Below are 17,640 nucleotides of genomic sequence, written 5' to 3'. Positions count from 1 at the left end.
ACCCTTATGCAGAGAAGGGGAGAAATGGTGAGGAGAGAAAGCTGAAAGAGAAGGAAAAAGATAGTTAAGTGACAAGACAATATGCTCTGTACAGCACTGCGAAAGATGGCGCTATATAAATCTTATATAATAATAGGCAACTGTCCCTGCGTACAGCAGGGACAGTTGTCTCTGTGCAGCTGGGTCCGTGCTTTTTGCTACTGCGCATGTGCGCAGCACGGACGCAGCCTCACAGAGACAGAAGGGCAGGGCCAGGGAGCCGAGCGGCCGGCCGGATGTGCGGCGGGTGAGCGGGCAGCCGTGTGAGCGGGCGACAGACGCGCGTGGCCAGGTAAGCGGGCGGCGGACACGCGCAGCGAAAAACAGACCTAGAGCCCGTTTTTAAACCAAGAGTACTTCTGAGCGTTTTTCAAATCGACAGTGATTTGAAAAGCGCTTGGCTAATGTTACCCTATGACTGTGTTCTCACAGCAGTGTAGTGATTTTTTCAAAAACGCAAACACACTGCATGTAGCATTTTTTGGAGCAATTCATTCAAAATCGCTCTAAAAATCGCACTCACAAATTGCTAGCGATTGCTATTGTGATTTTGGCGTGCTCTAGTCCAGAAAGAAGAGGTATAGGGAGACATTGAGAATAGCCTGAGATGGAGCAGAGATCTTATCTGTATTGCAGACCCACATCACACAGAGGCTACTTGCCTGTAATAGGATTCCTGTCTCTGCCAGTCTCTCATACAAGTCAGAAAGCAGCCCTCCTGGAGTCTAGGGACTGTCAAAAACTTTTCAATTTGTTTAACACCTTATCCAAACATGCAGTCATTATAACAATGGGGAGAGACCAGACAGATTTTTGCCCATGGACCCTCCATGCACAACTCTGCATCATGCTGCCCTCTAATTGCACTTTTATCAGCCATTGCCTTACAACAAAGTTAAGTTTCTACAGTCCCTAAGCTGGCTGTCAGGATTCTCTTTTCACAGTGCCTCCTGATGACTCACTGTGTCAACAAACAAAGCTGCAGGGGATTTGCATAAGCAGGAGAAAGTCTCCCATTGATCTCTGGGAGCCTTGCCACAGCAGAGCAAGTCACAGAGGGTGTGGCTTATCAATATAATTGTATATTATAGTTTATTCACATATTTTTGTACATATAGTGTACTGTTTTTGCCTACAATTTTTAACATGGATTGCAATGCTCTGTTTTCATATTCTGAGTTTAGTTCCTCTTTAAACAAGAAACAGTGAGAGACAGGTTGAGATAAGAACTACAGAAATTAGCATTGCTCTCTGACTAAGTTAGTTGGAGAGCTCAGAGAAGCTATTTTGTACACATAACAACTGACGTTTCTTAACTCTTCCTGTACTGGAAACAATATGAGACTCATATCTGTGCTACTAAAGTTCTATTTCTTAGCTCTACTACATATACAAATCACTATCTCATAAGTTTATTTTCAGTTCAGATTCCCTTTAAAAAGGGTTAGTAATATGCATTCTTAAAAGAACAGACTATAAGGGGCTGTCATTATTTCTAATAGCTAACAAATATTGGGAATTTATCTGATTGCCATGTGGATTTATGAAGGTATTTGATCACCATTTGGAGCTGTTTTTGTATTCCTCTGAGTAAATTGGGTTTTTTGAGGATGAAAGGGGCATTATGGCAGAAAAACTGGAAAATGAAAAAAAAAATGCACACATACTGTACAAACACTTATCCTATAGTAAGTGCCCCATACATTTTTGTACTTCCTGTAGAGGTGTCATTTACAATAGGTATTATAATCTTTCAATGTTAAACCTCTTACACACAGATTTTGGACTAGACCATCTTGTCATGGGGGATTCTCAAAGTCTATTTATATTTTAAAGGGCAACTGTAGTGAGAGGGATATGGAGGCTGCCATATTTATTTCCTTTTAAGCAATACCATCTGCCTGGCTATCCTGCCGATTCTCTGTCCTAATACTTTTAGCCATAGACCCTGAACAAGCATGCAGCAGATCAGGTGCTTCTGGCATTATTGTCAGATCTGACAAAATTAGCTGCATGCTTGTTTCTGGTTAGATTCACACAATACTGCAGCCAAACAGAACAGCAGGTCTGCCAGGCAACTGGTATTGCTTAAAGAGATTCTGTAACGGAAAAAAGTTCCTTTGTGGGGTACTCACCTCAGTAGGGGGAAGCCTCTGGACCCTATTGAGGCTTCCCTTGTCCTCCTGTGTCCCAAGGCGGTCTCGCTGCAGCCCACGGAACGCACAGGCGACAAATCCGACAGCCTGTTCAGTATTTACCTTTCTAGGCTCCAGCGGGTGGCGCTGTTGCGGCTCTTCCCAAGGAGATAGGCGAAAATAACCAATCTCCGTCGGGTCCGTTCTACTGCGCAGGTGCAGGAGACTTGCGCCTGCGCAGTAGAGCGGCCCGACATCGATCAGCTATTTCCGCCTATCTCCGAGCGGAGAGCCGATACTGCGCCTGCACTGGACCCGGGAAGGTAAATATTTACATCCCCGCTGTTCGGGGAGCTTTATCGCCGCCACCGTGGGACACAGGAGGACGGGGGAAGCCTCATTAGGATCCGGAGGCTTCCCCCACCTGAGGTGAGTACCCCCCAGGGGAACTTTTTTTCGTTACAGAATCTCTTTAAAAGGAAACAAATATGGCAGCCTCCATATACTTCTCAATTGTCCTTTAAAAAAAAAAATCCTGAAAAGGATGTATACAAACATGTCACCCAGCCTGCCTACTTGTGTGCCACTATTCTGGCAGCTGGACTGTGCTATGGTCATTCAAGGAGTGTCTTTGAAAATTAAAAACAAAAAAATAATGAGATTGCCACTAGAGGAGATAAACTAGTCCAAAACCTGTTGGTAAAAGGGTCAGACTTGGTAGACTATAATACCGACTGTAAATGGCAACTGCAAGGAAGTATAACATTTATTGCGCATTTACCCTGGGACAAATGTACTACATGAATATGTTACAGTTTTTCCGCCATAGTGTCCCATTAAGGCCTTATTTACACTTAATGCGTTGAGTTGTGTTACGAATGCCTCCCAAATGGAATGCAATGCAACGCAACTCAACCCCAGTAAGTATAAATAGGGCCATAAACTATTTGGGCAAGTGTCTCTTCTCAAAAATATTATGTAAGAACAAGGTGATGCAGAAACCTACTTTCCCTAACCTACGGCACCTGAAACTTGGCTTTTTGAAATTTGGAGTTGAAACATTGACGAAAAGGATTGTAAAATGAGCATTTCTATACAAGTGTGGTTCTAGATAATGAAACCTGTTGAAATTAAAAGCATTATTTATTCTTGAACAGAAGAGATCTCAGAACTTACAGAACAGATCGGAGAGACTGGGAAAACCATACATGAGTTAGAAAAGGCCAAGAAGGTGGTAGAACAAGAGAAGAACGATTTGCAAACAGCTTTGGAAGAAGCTGAGGTATGGAGGCATGCTACAGAGCAAGCAACCATAATCCATGGTCTTTGATATTATTTTTTACACACTATGCTTCCATAGGGATCTCTGGAGCATGAAGAATCCAAGATTCTTCGTATCCAACTTGAACTAAACCAAATCAAATCTGAGATAGACAGGAAGATTGCAGAGAAAGATGAGGAGATTGACCAGTTGAAAAGGAACAGCCAGAGGTCTATTGACACCATGCAGAGCACGCTGGACTCTGAAATCAGGAGCAGGAACGATGCCCTGAGACTAAAGAAAAAAATGGAAGGGGACCTGAATGAGCTGGAGATCCAGCTGGGCCATGCCAACCGCCAAGCCTCTGAGGCCCTGAAACAGCTGAGAAACGTGCAAGCTCAAGTTAAGGTAAGAATCAATATGGCCAAATAATTCTAGAAATTTGAATCATTTAATTACGTTGTTATACTTTCCAATATATCAGTATAGTGTAAACAAATCTGATGAATTTCAGCCCTAGGCGCATATTACTTACAAGGCTTTCACATTGTAAATTCTAGGACAGCCAGGTGCAGCTAGATGACTCCCTGAGAAGCCAGGAAGACCTGAAAGAGCAACTGGCTGTGGTGGAACGCAGGAGCAACCTGCAGCAGACCGAAATGGAGGAGATCAGGTCTGCCCTGGAACAAACAGACAGATCTCGCAAAGTGGCTGAACAGGAACTTATAGATACAAGTGAACGCGTTCAGCTTTTACACAGTCAGGTAAGAATGTTTTATAAAAAATGTTGCCCATATGAAACATTCAGTTCAGACGCAGAACTACTGAATACTGACCATTACTCTTGCTGCCTAGAACACTAGTCTCATTAACACGAAAAAAAAGTTGGAGAATGATTTAAGCCAACTTCAGAGTGAAGTTGAGGAAGCTGTGCTAGAGGCCAGGAATGCTGATGAGAAAGCCAAGAAGGCCATCACTGATGTAAGTCCTGGAATCTCTCCATGTTAACTCTTGTATTCTTTCATTCATTATATTAACACCTCTGGTAGATGTATGAATGTTAATTTACGAATGTGTACCTAAGGCTGCTATGATGGCAGAAGAACTGAAGAAGGAGCAGGACACCAGCGCCCACTTGGAAAGAATGAAGAAGAACCTTGAACAGACAGTGAAGGACCTGCAGCATCGCTTGGACGAAGCAGAGCAGTTGGCCCTGAAGGGTGGCAAGAAGCAGCTCATGAAACTGGAGACTAGGGTGAGTAGACACCAAATATTACAACTTCAAAACAGAACCACAAACCATGAAATCCATTTTACAGTATTTGCATAAAATTTTCAAGATATAAATCCAGTTCTTCATGGGTGTAGCAGCAGTACTCCAGTTTATTGGTGATTCTCTAAATCTGTACTGGATTATTTATAAGATCTAGATGAATATTCTGTATTTGATAGGTGCGTGAGCTGGAGAATGAGCTGGAGGCTGAGCAGAAACGTGGATCAGAAGCCATCAAGGGAGTTCGCAAGTACGAGAGAAGAGTGAAGGAGTTATCTTATCAGGTATCGTTCCAGTTTTGCGGGACCTAGCTTTATCTGGAGGTTTAGAGTTGGCGGTGTGTGAGAAAAGATCATTGTATAATGTTGTCTGACAATATATTTTTTTATGGATCATGAACAGCTGCAATCAGACCTTCACCTGGAAGAGGAAATGTACAGAATTTTTTTTTAAAATGGTCAACTTTATTGGTAGGGGGTGAGAGAGACACAGACCACTAGATAAACCAGAGATCCATAATAAAGCTGGGAGGTGCACTGAATCTTGGAAACATTTGTTATGTCAACAAAAAAGCATTTGGATGGTCTAAAACAGGGGTGTCAAACTCAAATACAACCTCAATGTCTACTGGCCACCTACCACCTTTATAAAGTTCTAAAGTTCTAGAGGTATCTAGTCCCCGCCCCTACAGTTCCCTTTTGTCTAGTGACCCCCCTCCTCAATACAGTTTCCTGTTTTCTAGTGCCCCCCCCCTCCCCTATACAGTTCCCTGTTGTTTAGTGTCCCCCTGTCATCCCCTATACAGTTCCCTGGTATCTAGTGGCCCCCTTACACCCCTAAACGGTTACTAGAGATGTGGCGAACTGTTCGCCCGGCGAACATCTCTGGAGCTCTTACTACTTCCGGGTCGCACTGAACCGGAGTAGTACGCCTGCGCTGCCCGGCTGAGCGCGTCCTAGATCGCGCTCCTGTTGCCGGGCACTCTCTGCGCGTGAGCGTGACGTCATTCATGACGTCACGCACACGCGCAGAAAGTGCCCGGCAACAGGAGCGCGATCTAGGACGCGTTCCGCCGGGCAGCGCAGGCGTACTACTCCGGGTCAGTGCGACCCGGAAGTAGTAAGAGCCCCAGGGATTTGGAGATGTTCGCCGGCGAACGGTTCGGGAAACGTTCGCCACATCTCTGACGGTTACCCCGTGTCTAGTGCACCACCATCCCTAAACAATTCCTTGGTGTTTAGTGACCCCCTCTCTCCACTATACAGTTTGCTGGTGTGTAGTAGGGGCGTAACTAGACATCACTGGGCCCCCCTGTGAAACTTTAGAAGGGCCCCCCACCCCCCTCGCTTTCTGCACAGGAAAACTGAGAACCAATGTGTTTTCCCCATGCAGATAAATACACTTAGACTTAAAGGAAACGTCAGGCAATCTATGCTACCCCCAGATCTACTTACCCGGGGCTTCCTCCAGCCCCTTGCAGCCGACAAGTCCCTCGTTGCAGCTCTGCTCCCAGTACATACATACACACACAGCCGTATTATTTTACTACATGAGAGCACATGCTACATGGAGGAACAATAAAGACATGCTGAACATAAGATATAGTATTCACTGTAACTTTGGCAAAACATGTCACTGATTGATACTCATATTACGGGATCTTGGACTCAGTATGAGGCACAAGCTCTTAATGAGGCAGTGACAGTCAGACATCAATCTTACCCATTCCACTTTGTCCAGTAATCAGACACCATAAAGACACTAGCATGTGTGTGTGATAAGAATCTAGGAATCTCTTCTGAGGGAAGGTCTACAACTGTTTTTCAACTGTGACTGCTTTGTTTGTAAAGTTGTACATGAAGTCATAAGAACTCTGCTGCAGTGTGAGACAGATGTTTTTTACGAACCCTAGGGAGCAGGGACAGTGTACAAATTCCAAAGTGTGTATGATGCCGTATCTGTCTGGTAGACACATGCAGTCAACATAACAATGGTATGAGAGTAGAATAGGTTTGCTCTCCATGCCCTTAGTAGTCAGTCTTTCAAATTTTTTCCCCCACGGGGCCCCCTGTGGCTTCTGGGCCCCCCTGCGGAGGCATCCCTTGCAGGGTCTATTGTTACGCCCCTGGTGTGTAGTGCTTTAACCCACCCCTCCCCCATATTGCTTCCCTGGGGATCTAGGGCTTCACCTCCAATATAGCTTCCCTGGTGGTCTAGAGTGGGCCAAATTTGATGACTCTGCAGGCCAGATTTGACCTGCGGGCCAGAGTTTGACATGTATGGTCTAAAAGTTAATTTCTGTAAAGGCAGACCTCTATGAGATATATGTATAGCCTAATGTGGAAGAACGCCCATAAAACAACATTCTTGTAATTATTTCCTTAGACTGAAGAAGATAGGAAGAACAATGTGAGACTTCAGGATCTGGTGGATAAACTGCAGCTGAAGGTCAAAGCCTACAAGAGGCAGTCTGAGGAATCTGTAAGTTGATCAGGCGGCAATCATCTGTCGCTTGCATTCTTTGGAATGCCTTATGACAAGTGTTTGGCACATGTGGCATTAGACTCTCCAAGGCATCCAGTACTTTCCAACTTAATGATTTTAATTTTGGAAAATACAGAACATCCATATCTCTGAATATGTCCTGAATGCCTAGAAATGGCATTCAAGAGTCATGTAGCAAAAAACAAAAGTTCTGTTAGAGGCACCATAATGGCAAAATGGTTAGCATTCTTGAGTTTATACTGTATATGCTCCCTGTATTTGTGTGGAATTCCTTCTATGTCCCTAGAGCATGTACTGTAGACAATATAATTGGTTTCCCTATAATTGTCCATAGACTGTAGTACAGGCATCAGAGGGTCAGTGAATAACGTGTTGCAGTATATGTAAGTGCTGCATACAAACTGGGAATTATTATTGATTTATAAAGTGCCAACATATTCTGTGGCGCTGTATAGAGAAACAAACAAACATGGGGTACATAACAATACAGACAATGGTATGTACAAAATATCGACATTGGTACATAATACAGAATGAGTAGACATACTAGCCGGGTATTTTTCACATTATTCATCCGAGAAATTTTCACCTCCCATTCATTTGCCAATAACTTTATCACTAATTATCACAATGAATTGATCTATAGTTTGTTTTTGTCGCCACCAATTAGGCTTTCTTTGGGTGGTACATTTTGCTAAGAATTATTTTTTTCTAAATGCATTTTCACTGGAATATTAAGAAAAAATTGAAAAAAATCATTTTTTCTCAGGTTTCAGCCGTTATAACTTTAAAATAGTACATGCTACCATGATTAAAACCTATGTATTTTATTTGCCCATTTGTCCCAGTTAATACACAATTTATATTATGTCTTTATCACAATGTATGGCGCCAATATTTTATTTGGAAATAAAGGTGCATTTTTTTCAGTTTTGCGTCCATCACTATTTACAAGCTTATAATTTAATTTTTTTTCGTAATATACCCTCTTCACATGCATATTAAAAAAGTTCAGACCCTTAGGTAACTACGTTTTTTTTAATAGTATTTTTTTTTTGATTAAAAATGTTATTTGGATAATTTTTGGTGTGGGAGTTAAACAGTTAATTTTAAATGTAATAATGTGTGTTTATTTCATTAGAAATGTATGTAGATGTAGTTTTACTATTCGGCCAGAAGATGGCTACAGTCAAAAATATTTTTTTTAGTCCTGGAAGCGAGCACTTTCACTTCCACGAAGCATAAGGAGGACGGGAAACTTTGTATCAGAAAGACGGCGGCTTCTGATAAGAAGCCGTAGGTCTTTCTACCGGGGACTTGGATCAATAAATGGGAACTATGTTCCCATTCATACATCTATGGACTAACAGGAGGGCAACACGTGCGCACGCGGGCGTGCGCGGGAACGTGCAGCAGTGCAAAAGCAGCCGCCTGGACATGACAATCACGTCCAGGCGGCTTAAATGGTTAATTACAGTGACAAATGTAACATGATGATCCAAATGCATTGCAAATTCTAAAGACACAAGGGTGAGAGCCCTACACTTGTCAGCTTACAATGTAAAAGAAGAGGGAGGAAGCAAGAGGTGGGGGTAGTATACAATATACTTAGATGCAGTGTGTTTTTCGGTTGTATTTGGTAAGGAATACAACTTAGCCAGATGTTGACGGGGAATGGCTAAAATTAGAGCAAAGCCTTGTCAGAAAAAGTGAGTTTTGAGGAAGCGCCTAAGGTTTTCAAAGGTTGCAAAGTGACAGATGTGTTTTGGAAGGAGATTCCAGAGGAAGGGTGAGGCTCGTGAGAAATCTTGTATCTTTGAATGTAAGGAGATGATTCCAGAGGATGACAGAAAAAGTTAATTTGCAGAGTGGAGATTACAGTTGGGTTGGTATCTAGAGCCTAAAAAGGAGATGTATGGGAGTATCACTGTAAATGTTATGTATCTTTAACCTCTTTTAACTATTTGAAGGAGGAGCAGGCCAATACCCACCTGTCCCGCTACAGAAAGGCCCAGCATGAGCTGGAAGAAGCCGCGGAGAGAGCTGATGTTGCAGAGTCCCAAGTCAATAAGCTCAGAGCAAAGGGCCGTGACATAGCTGGAAAGGTAAGATCTCTTTGTAGCAGCACGTTTTCCAGAGTTATAGATGTGATTTGCATATTAACTCATTGAGCAGAAGTGGTGCATTATAGGAGTTCTTTGTTGCCCAAATAAAGGTGAATAATTGGAAATACCTTCAGTTTTAAAAGCCACATTTATATTTTAAGAGGAACTGCAGTGAAAAGAGGAAGAAAATAAATCCATACATTGCAAAATGAGAAGCAGACGACATGTCTTATTTGCGTTTCGATGGATCGTTAGGTCGATTTGGCATACTTTACATGAGAATCGACCTAACAATCATCAAAATGCGCTCAGAAATGCTCGGTAATAGTCGAGCGGCCAGGAACCGAGCGGCGCATCGAGTGCGGGAACGCACCGTGTGTATGCAGCATAAGGGCCTGAGCCCACTGATGCAGTTGTATCCGTTTCTATCCGCTTTTAAGCATCTCTAACATTGAAGTGTATTTGAAAAGCAGACACAACTGCGTCAGTGGGCTCAGGCCCTAAAAGGTTGCTTTTTAACACTTCAATCGAAAGCAATTTTCACATATCAGTGCTGCTCCCATTCATTCACCAATAATTTAATCACTTCTTATCACACCTAAATGATCTTTACTGTATATTGATTTAGGACAAATTAGGCTTCTAGCGGGTGATATTTTTGTTTAGTAATTACCTTAATTTCTATGCATTTTAAAGGGAAAATAATGAAAAATATAGAAAAAACACATTTTCTCCATTTACATCCATTATAGCTTTACAATTAGCAGGGCTAACTATAAATAAACCCACACATTTTATATGCTTATCCATCCTGGTTATTACAACATTTACATTATGTTCCTAATAAAATATATGGGGTTGATCCACAAAGGTTACTTATTTTTCACCTTAAAGGGGAACGTCAGCCTAAACAAACATACTGTCATTAAGTTACATTAGTTATGTTAATTAGAATAGATAGGTAATATAATCTCTTACCCACCCCGTTTTAAAAGAACAGGCAAATGTTTGTGATTCATGGGGGCTGCCATCTTTTTGGTGGAAAGGAGTTGACAAGGAGCAGGAGACACAGTTCCAACTATCCTGTGTCCTGATAACCCCTCCCAGCTGCACACGCTAGGCTTCAAATGTCAAATTCAAAATGTAAAAAAAAAAAAAAATTGCACCAAAACAGCCGAACGAGAACAAAATCAGAAATCCCATCATGCTTTGCACAGCATCAGGGGAAAAAAGCCCGGGCAGTTTCCTTCTGTGCAGCTACAAATGAGACTTGTATAAGACAAACAAAGTTCTGATGCTGTGAAACTGTTAAAGAAACACCAAGCCTCTTCAGTGCTGCTGAGTCGATTTTTAGTCCGGAGGTTCACTTTAACTGTAAGGAGTGCTAATGCATGAGATAAACAAACATGGAGAGATAATTAATGAGATGAATAGATAAGGAACGCTGAACAATGATTTGTTAAGTCAGTTATAGAGAGCTAAACCATATGTTAAGACAGTTAACCCCCTTGCCGTTCCAATTGTGTCGGCAAGGGGGTGGCGCAGCACTTTTTTTTCAATTTTTTTTTTTTAACTCCTGTAGCTAGCCTAGCGCTAGCTACATGATAGCTGCTGACAAGCGGCATCCCCCTACCTAAACCGATCGCCGCCGGCGCTCTCTGAAAGCAGGAAATCCCGTTCAGAACGGGATTTCCTGCTGGGCTTCCCCCGCCATGGCGACGGGGTGGGATGACGTCACAGACGTCATGGATGTCGGGACGTCAGAGGGAATCCCGATCCACCCCTCAGCGCTGCCTGGCACTAATTGGCCAGGCTGCGCAAGGGATCTGGAGGGGGGGGGGGCGGCGTGGCGCAGCGGGTGGCGGCGAACCGGCGGCGAGCGGCGGCAATCAAAATATGCACGCTGCTAGCAAAGTGCTAGCTGCGTGCAATAAAAATAAAATTATGCAAATTGGCCCAGCGGGGCCTGAGAAATCCTCCTGCGCAGGTTACCCCGAGCTGAGCTCAGGATAACCGGCAAGGAGGTTAAAGAGTAATTGTTAGGCATAAAATACTAAATTAATTCTCTACTGCAGGCTATTAAATTAATAAAAAGGATGCTAACCAGGCAATTCAAAAGTTTGAAACCAATCTTACTTTTTATCCACATGAGCTTTTCTCTCCCCATGCCCCCAGGCTCTAACAGCGTACGCAGGACGCAAAAGAGAAGTGACATGTATGCTGGATCAGCCTCTGTCGCTCACCTCTCTTCTCTCTCATTGGCCGCCTGTTCTCACCTCATCTGTGTGATCGCAGTGGCAGCTAGGGCGCAGGGAGGGGGGCCCTGCGGCTTTCTCCTGTCACTGGCCTCGGCCCCCCTCCTCCAGTGTCATGTCCTCCTGTCTCCGATCATCTGCCGTCACCGCATTCCCCCTCTTTCCCGTGCTGCAGATTGGGGAAGGATAAAAGTGGCGCACACAGTCTCACCTAATATTGGTTCCAGGCTCTGCAGTTCCCTTCTATTCTCTCTGCACTGCCTCCGGTGGTAGTGCAGAGAATAGATGGGAACAGCAGCGCTTGGATTCAATATTAGGTGAGTCTGTGCCTGCTGCATTTATTCCTCCCCACTGTGCACATAATCAGTGCGGGGAGGAGGGGGGTGCAGGGGGGGGGAATCCAGCCGGAGAACACAAGATGGCCCCTGAGCAAAACCTGTACACTACAGTACATCTGTTATGTAAGTAGAGCAAGTATTTATTTACTTATATATGTGGGGTTTCTTTTTTTTGGGGGGGGGGGGCATATTTTTGCTAATAGTTTATCTTTCAGGAGAACTAAATCGAGAGTTAAGTTAGATAAGGAGAGCTAAACAATGAGTTAAAGGACCTCTGTCAAGAAAATCTTAAGATTTAAAATACATGTAAACATATACAAACAAGAAGTACGTTACTTCCAGAGTTAAATGAGCCATAAATTACTTTTCTCCTATGTTGCTGTAACTTACAGTAAGTAGTAGAAATCTTACATAGAAATCTGACATTACAGACAGATTTTGGACTAGCTCATCTTCTCATGGGGGGTTCTCAGGGTTTTCTGCGTTTGTGCAATGATTGTAAATGTGAGTGTTGTCACATGACCAATGCGCTTTCTTTCCAATCGCAAACGCGGGTCCTGCACCATTTCCTGAGTGTTTGCGCTTTAATGCAAGGTATAGGAAAATTGCTAAGCACTTGAAAAAGTGATTTTGTGAGTGCCTTTGAAAAAAATAACATTAAATAGATTCAGTTCCAGGTCAAAGAGTTCACTTCCTGATTGGCTGCAGGGAAAAATGCTAATATCCAAACAAAAGCGCTTACAAAAGCGCTTAAAGGGACTCCGAGGTCAACTTAAAAAGGAAAATGGCTACCGCCGGGCTTTCTCCGGAATGGCTGCCCGGCGGTAGCCTGGCGACACTCGGCCAAGTGTCGGCTCCTTCTTCTTTCACGCCGGCCGCCGTGATGACGCGAGGCGGCCGGCGTGGTGACGTCAGCCGCGTCATACGCGGAAGAAGGAGCCCGACACTCGGCCGAGTGTCGCCGGGCTGCCGCCGGTCAGCCATTCCGGGGCGGGGACTAGGAGAGGAGCCAGGACACCGTCGTGAGACCTCCCGACCAGCACTGGGCTGGAGAAAGCCCCGGGTGAGTATTATTTTCATTTTTAAGTTGACCTCAGTGTCCCTTTAAGAGAATCGCTAATCGCTTAAAAATCGCCTGGAAAATAACTTTGAAAAGTGCTCACAAAAGCGCAATATATAATGTGAACTAGGCCTAAGACACACCAAATATTTTCTACAACTTATATACCACATGTGCCTCATTTAGTAACAAACTGGTGTTGTACTCTCCACAACTACACTGGACATATATGTATGTCCAGTTAGCATGAAGCGGATCCGAGATGAAAAACTATCTATAACAAGTAACTTGTCTATATATCTTATCTAAAGTTTAGACAGTTTACACAGCAAATCTAGCTACAAACAGTTTCAGCAGTTTATGATTATTTTTTCCTGTGATACAATGACAGCGGCCATGTTCTTTTTGTAAACATTACACAGAGGCAATCTGATCTGCATCTCCAGTCCTCAGCCTGTAAAAGCCTAATTCCCGCTCCTCCCTCCCTCCTCCCCTCTGCCTCTGAAATCTCTGGCTAGTAAGTAACACCTCCCCCTCCTCCTGCCCAGACAGAGCTCCCATAAGCCCTTGCTACTGTCTGAAAATGCCAAGGCACTCTGAAAAGCTGTGGGCGAGGCTTGTTTAGTTTATAGGGAATTAGAGTATTAAAACAAAAAAGTATTTGGCTTGAGGAATGCCCTATAAACTATATGAGAGGAACACAATTATGCAATGGGTAAAAGTTTATCTCGGATCCACTTTAACGATATACATATGCACAGAGGGAGATACTGGTTGCTTGGCAGTTGGAAACAGCAGTTATTTCCCACAATGCAACGTGGTTTACAGACATGAAACTATCAGGACCTAGGTCACGAGATCACACTGTGGGAGGGGTTTCAACACAATATCAGCCACACAAGACCCAAGTAAAGATTTCTCATGGGAAATGAGGTGTCAGCTACTAATTGGGATAAAATGCAATCCTTTGTTACAGTTCCTCTTTGAAGGCAACTCAATTCTTAAATATGAAAATATATAAAATCAACCTCCCCATAACGGAGGTTAATAATAGAATGTGATGTTACTTACCTACTGGTTCTCCTCCTCTGCCCCTCTCCTCCCAGAAATGGTCAATGAGATGCTATTTTTTCTGAAATGCATGCAAATTGAATGAAAATTGTATGCAGCTTGGGATTGGACCCATTTAAATGGGCAGGAAGTGATCTTGATTTGACCAGCTGCCAAGGCCGGATTTACCATAAGGCACTGTAGGCATGCGCCTACAGGCTCCTGATGATGGAGGGGCGGCTCACTCCCCTCCGCTAGCACCTCCCTCCTTCCCTATGCAGAATCCTGAGCAGAGCTTAAATGAGAGTTTAGTCACTTGGCTCTCAGCATTCTACTGACCAGATCTCCCTTCAGTCGGTGCACCACTAGCTGGCTACCTAATGTTAAGCTACACCTGTAACTACCTATGTACCCTACTGGTTAGGGAGAAGTCACAGCTGGGTCCGCCAGCATACTGGAGGGGGTTTGCAGGTTTATGGAGGAGGAAGTGTAGGGTGCCAGGACATCTGGGCCTATAGGCTCCTGTGACCTAAATTTGGGCCTGCCAGTTGCAGACAGCATACAATCTGCATTCAATTTGCATGCCAGTCAGAAAAATTTGTATTTTATTGGTCCAGTCCTGATCAATTTTTCTGATGTTTTGAGATTTGTCTGGTCCTGGTCTGTATCCTGCAGCGTCTGCCTGTGTGCTATTTTATTCATCACTTTATCATGGGTAAAAGTAATCAAATGTTTCCTTACAGAGCGGAGAAAGTGAGTGATTCCATCCTAAGACTCCAGTGTTCGGGAGAGACGCAAAATGCAAGTTCCTTCCTGCGCACGCCATCAACCTGTCAGTGTCTGTCTGTGTAAGAATAAACTGCATACGTAAAATGAAAACGCTCCTTGCCTATCTCTGTGATTCCGCAGGTCTCATTTGTATGTTAAATGATGGCACAAATAGTAGTGCTAATGTGGAATAACAATAATCTACATTGCATTGAAGTTTATGACCTTCCCTTGACCTCCCTGGCGCTAAGCTCGACACAGTATTTTTAAAATAAAATTTGTTACATATTGTTAAGCTTGGTTAGCTAACTATGTAGCCCAAGTCCCTCAGATCGCCCCCGGTATATGTACCCCCCAGGGATCCCGCGATGGCGCAGCCTCCCAATCAGCACCCGACTTCGCTATGGGGAAGATCGGAACTGCGCATGACGTCTTGCGGGATCGCGGACGAATAAATATAGCCGGCGGCAATCGGGGGGGGGGGGGTTGAAGGGGGTTTGGGTGATGGTGCCAGAGAGGTGTCGGGGGACTTGGGCCACATAGTTAGCTAGCCTAGCGCTAGCTAACTTACAAAAAAAACATTTAATTAAAAAAATTCCTCCCGCGGACGCAGCCACTGAAACTGCGTACCGCCAGGGAGGTTAATGGTGCCTACACATCACTCATTTTTTACAGACCGATCGACCTTCTGATTCCATAATTTTATCGAATTGGGGGAGAATCAGTGCCACAAAATGGCTGTCTGATCGATCTTTCGAAAGGATCAATCGGGAATGCTGGTAAGGCAAGGGCTCAATTCGGGTGCACAGCAGGAACGGCGTTCAAAATCGCAACAACAGACAGCCAGGGGCGGGCCGAGACAGAGACTGGACAGGCTGCAGCCTCTGAGCGCAGCCACGTGAGGGCGCGTTACTGTATGCTCTCATTGCCGCCCGCCTGCCACATATTGTTTTGTGCCTGTGTACCTGCCAACTTACTCTTTTGTTGCTCCGCCCGCAGCCCGCACTGAACTAATCTCCCATGTCCGCCTCCTCTGTAGCACACCTGACTGCCCTGTAATAGCCACTCTGTAATCAGAGTGATGACAGGCACGGATGTGGACGGAGCCCCTGCTGGTGTCCCCCCAAGTGAATAAGCATCCCCCCAGTGCCCATGTGCAGTGTTAAAGCCACCCTTCTCAGCTGACATTCAGCATCACCGCAATCACTTGTTCCACATGTCAACATGTGCCGAGTCACATGGTACAGGCGCTCACAGTGATGCTGAACACCGGAGGAAGCCTGGAGTTGTGACGGCAGAGAGGTGAAGCTTAAACACTGGGGGGAGGGGGGGTCAGGTGTCATGCTTATACACTTAAAGGACACCCGAGGTGTCATGTAACATGATGAGATAGACATGGGTATGTACAGTGCCAAGCACACAAATAACTGCTGTGTTCGTTTTTTTTCTTTCTCTGCCTGACAGAGTTAAATATCAGGTATGTAAGTGGCTGACTCAGTCCTGAATCAGTCAGGAAGTGACTAGTGTGACCCTCACTGATAAGATATTCCAACTATAAAACACACTTTACTAGCAGAAAATGGCTTCTGAGAGCAGGAAAGATATAAAAAGGGGCAATAGTTCATAGATTTTAGCTCTTGCATACTTCAAAGAATGTGTCATTGAGCAAACACAGTAAAACAGTTAAAACTTAAAAGTAGATTTAAACATAAAATAAAACTTCTTAAAAAGTCATTTTTACAAGAAGGAAGATAGATTCAATTGTTTATTTCAATAGTTTATTTTCACCTTGGGTGTCCTTTAAGCTGAATACTTACCATAGTGATGCAGGAAGATGGATCCAGCGACTTCCCTCGTTGACCATTTCCCAATCCATCTTCCTGCTGGCGGGTTTGAGCAATGTCACACGGCAGGGGGGCGAACGGGAAGTCAGACGAGTGCGGTACTTTGTGCTGAGTCGTCGGAGATCTTAAAGATCCAATGAGCTAGTCGGTTTCGCCGCACGGAGCTAATCCTTGAGGGGATTGGCCGCTGCTATAATTTCTGCGAGATGGAGGAGGTAATCCAGAGAGTCCGTGTAAGGCAAAGGGAAGGCCTAAAATGCTTCAGACCCATTTAAACTTTAAAGAGGAACTGCAGTGAAAATAATGTAATAAAAAAAGAGCTTCATTCTTACATTAATTATGTATAAATGATTTAGTCAGTGTTTGCCCATTGTAAAATCTTTCCTCTCCCTGATTTACATTCTGACATTTATCACATGGTGACATTTTTACCCGCTTGCAGGTGATGTCACTAGAAGTAGCTACTGCTTGCTTTTTTGACAGTTGGAAACAGCTGTTAACAGCTATTTCCCACAATGCAACGAAGTTCACAGACAGGAAACAGCCAGGACCATGGTCCTCACAGTTTCCTGTGGGAGGGGTTTCACCACAATATCAGCCATACAGACCCCCCTGATGATCCGTTTGTGAAAGGGAAAAGATTTCTCATAGGAAAGGGGGTATCAGCTACTGATTGGGATGAAGTTCAATTCTTGGTTACGGTTTCTCTTTAAGGTCACCAACTAATGGTGAGGTCTCCATGGAAAGGGTGTGGTGGAGGTTTTATTACAAGTCGAAGAGATCCACTGCCTGGAAGCCTCTGTGTGTTCACCAAGGTGTATGAAGTGTTTACAGTGGGACTTGTACTGCATGGTGTAGAGGAAGTATGCACTATACACCTGGTCTCGTTATTAAAGGAACACGAGCATGAAAAATCATAACATTTAAAATATATGTATGTTTAAATAGTTTTTATTGTTTTTTTTTTAAAAAGAAAATAAACAGTACAGCCAAATAGGCAGTTGTAT

At 43.9% G+C, this 17,640-nt stretch overlaps 1 protein-coding gene across 17 annotated transcripts in view; it reads left to right on the top strand.

Moving 5' to 3' along the window:
* Window positions 1-14,900, top strand: part of LOC137527742 (myosin-1B-like) — a 469,182-nt gene extending 454,282 nt beyond the window's left edge. For all 17 annotated transcript variants that reach the window (XM_068248583.1, XM_068248582.1, XM_068248586.1 and 14 more), the window contains 9 exons: window positions 3,332-3,456; window positions 3,535-3,843; window positions 3,996-4,199; window positions 4,291-4,416; window positions 4,520-4,690; window positions 4,888-4,992; window positions 7,094-7,189; window positions 9,184-9,318; window positions 14,765-14,900. In XM_068248583.1, coding sequence (XP_068104684.1) covers window positions 3,332-3,456; window positions 3,535-3,843; window positions 3,996-4,199; window positions 4,291-4,416; window positions 4,520-4,690; window positions 4,888-4,992; window positions 7,094-7,189; window positions 9,184-9,318; window positions 14,765-14,782 — 1,289 coding nt within the window. In that variant the 3' untranslated portion in view covers window positions 14,783-14,900. The remainder of the gene's footprint in view (window positions 1-3,331; window positions 3,457-3,534; window positions 3,844-3,995; window positions 4,200-4,290; window positions 4,417-4,519; window positions 4,691-4,887; window positions 4,993-7,093; window positions 7,190-9,183; window positions 9,319-14,764) is intronic.
* The last annotated feature ends 2,740 nt before the right edge of the window (window positions 14,901-17,640 follow it).

Source organism: Hyperolius riggenbachi, chromosome 8 (genome assembly GCF_040937935.1).
Source record: "Hyperolius riggenbachi isolate aHypRig1 chromosome 8, aHypRig1.pri, whole genome shotgun sequence".
Classification (NCBI taxonomy): Eukaryota; Metazoa; Chordata; class Amphibia; order Anura; family Hyperoliidae; genus Hyperolius; species Hyperolius riggenbachi.
This window is presented reverse-complemented; position numbering and strand designations above follow the sequence as displayed.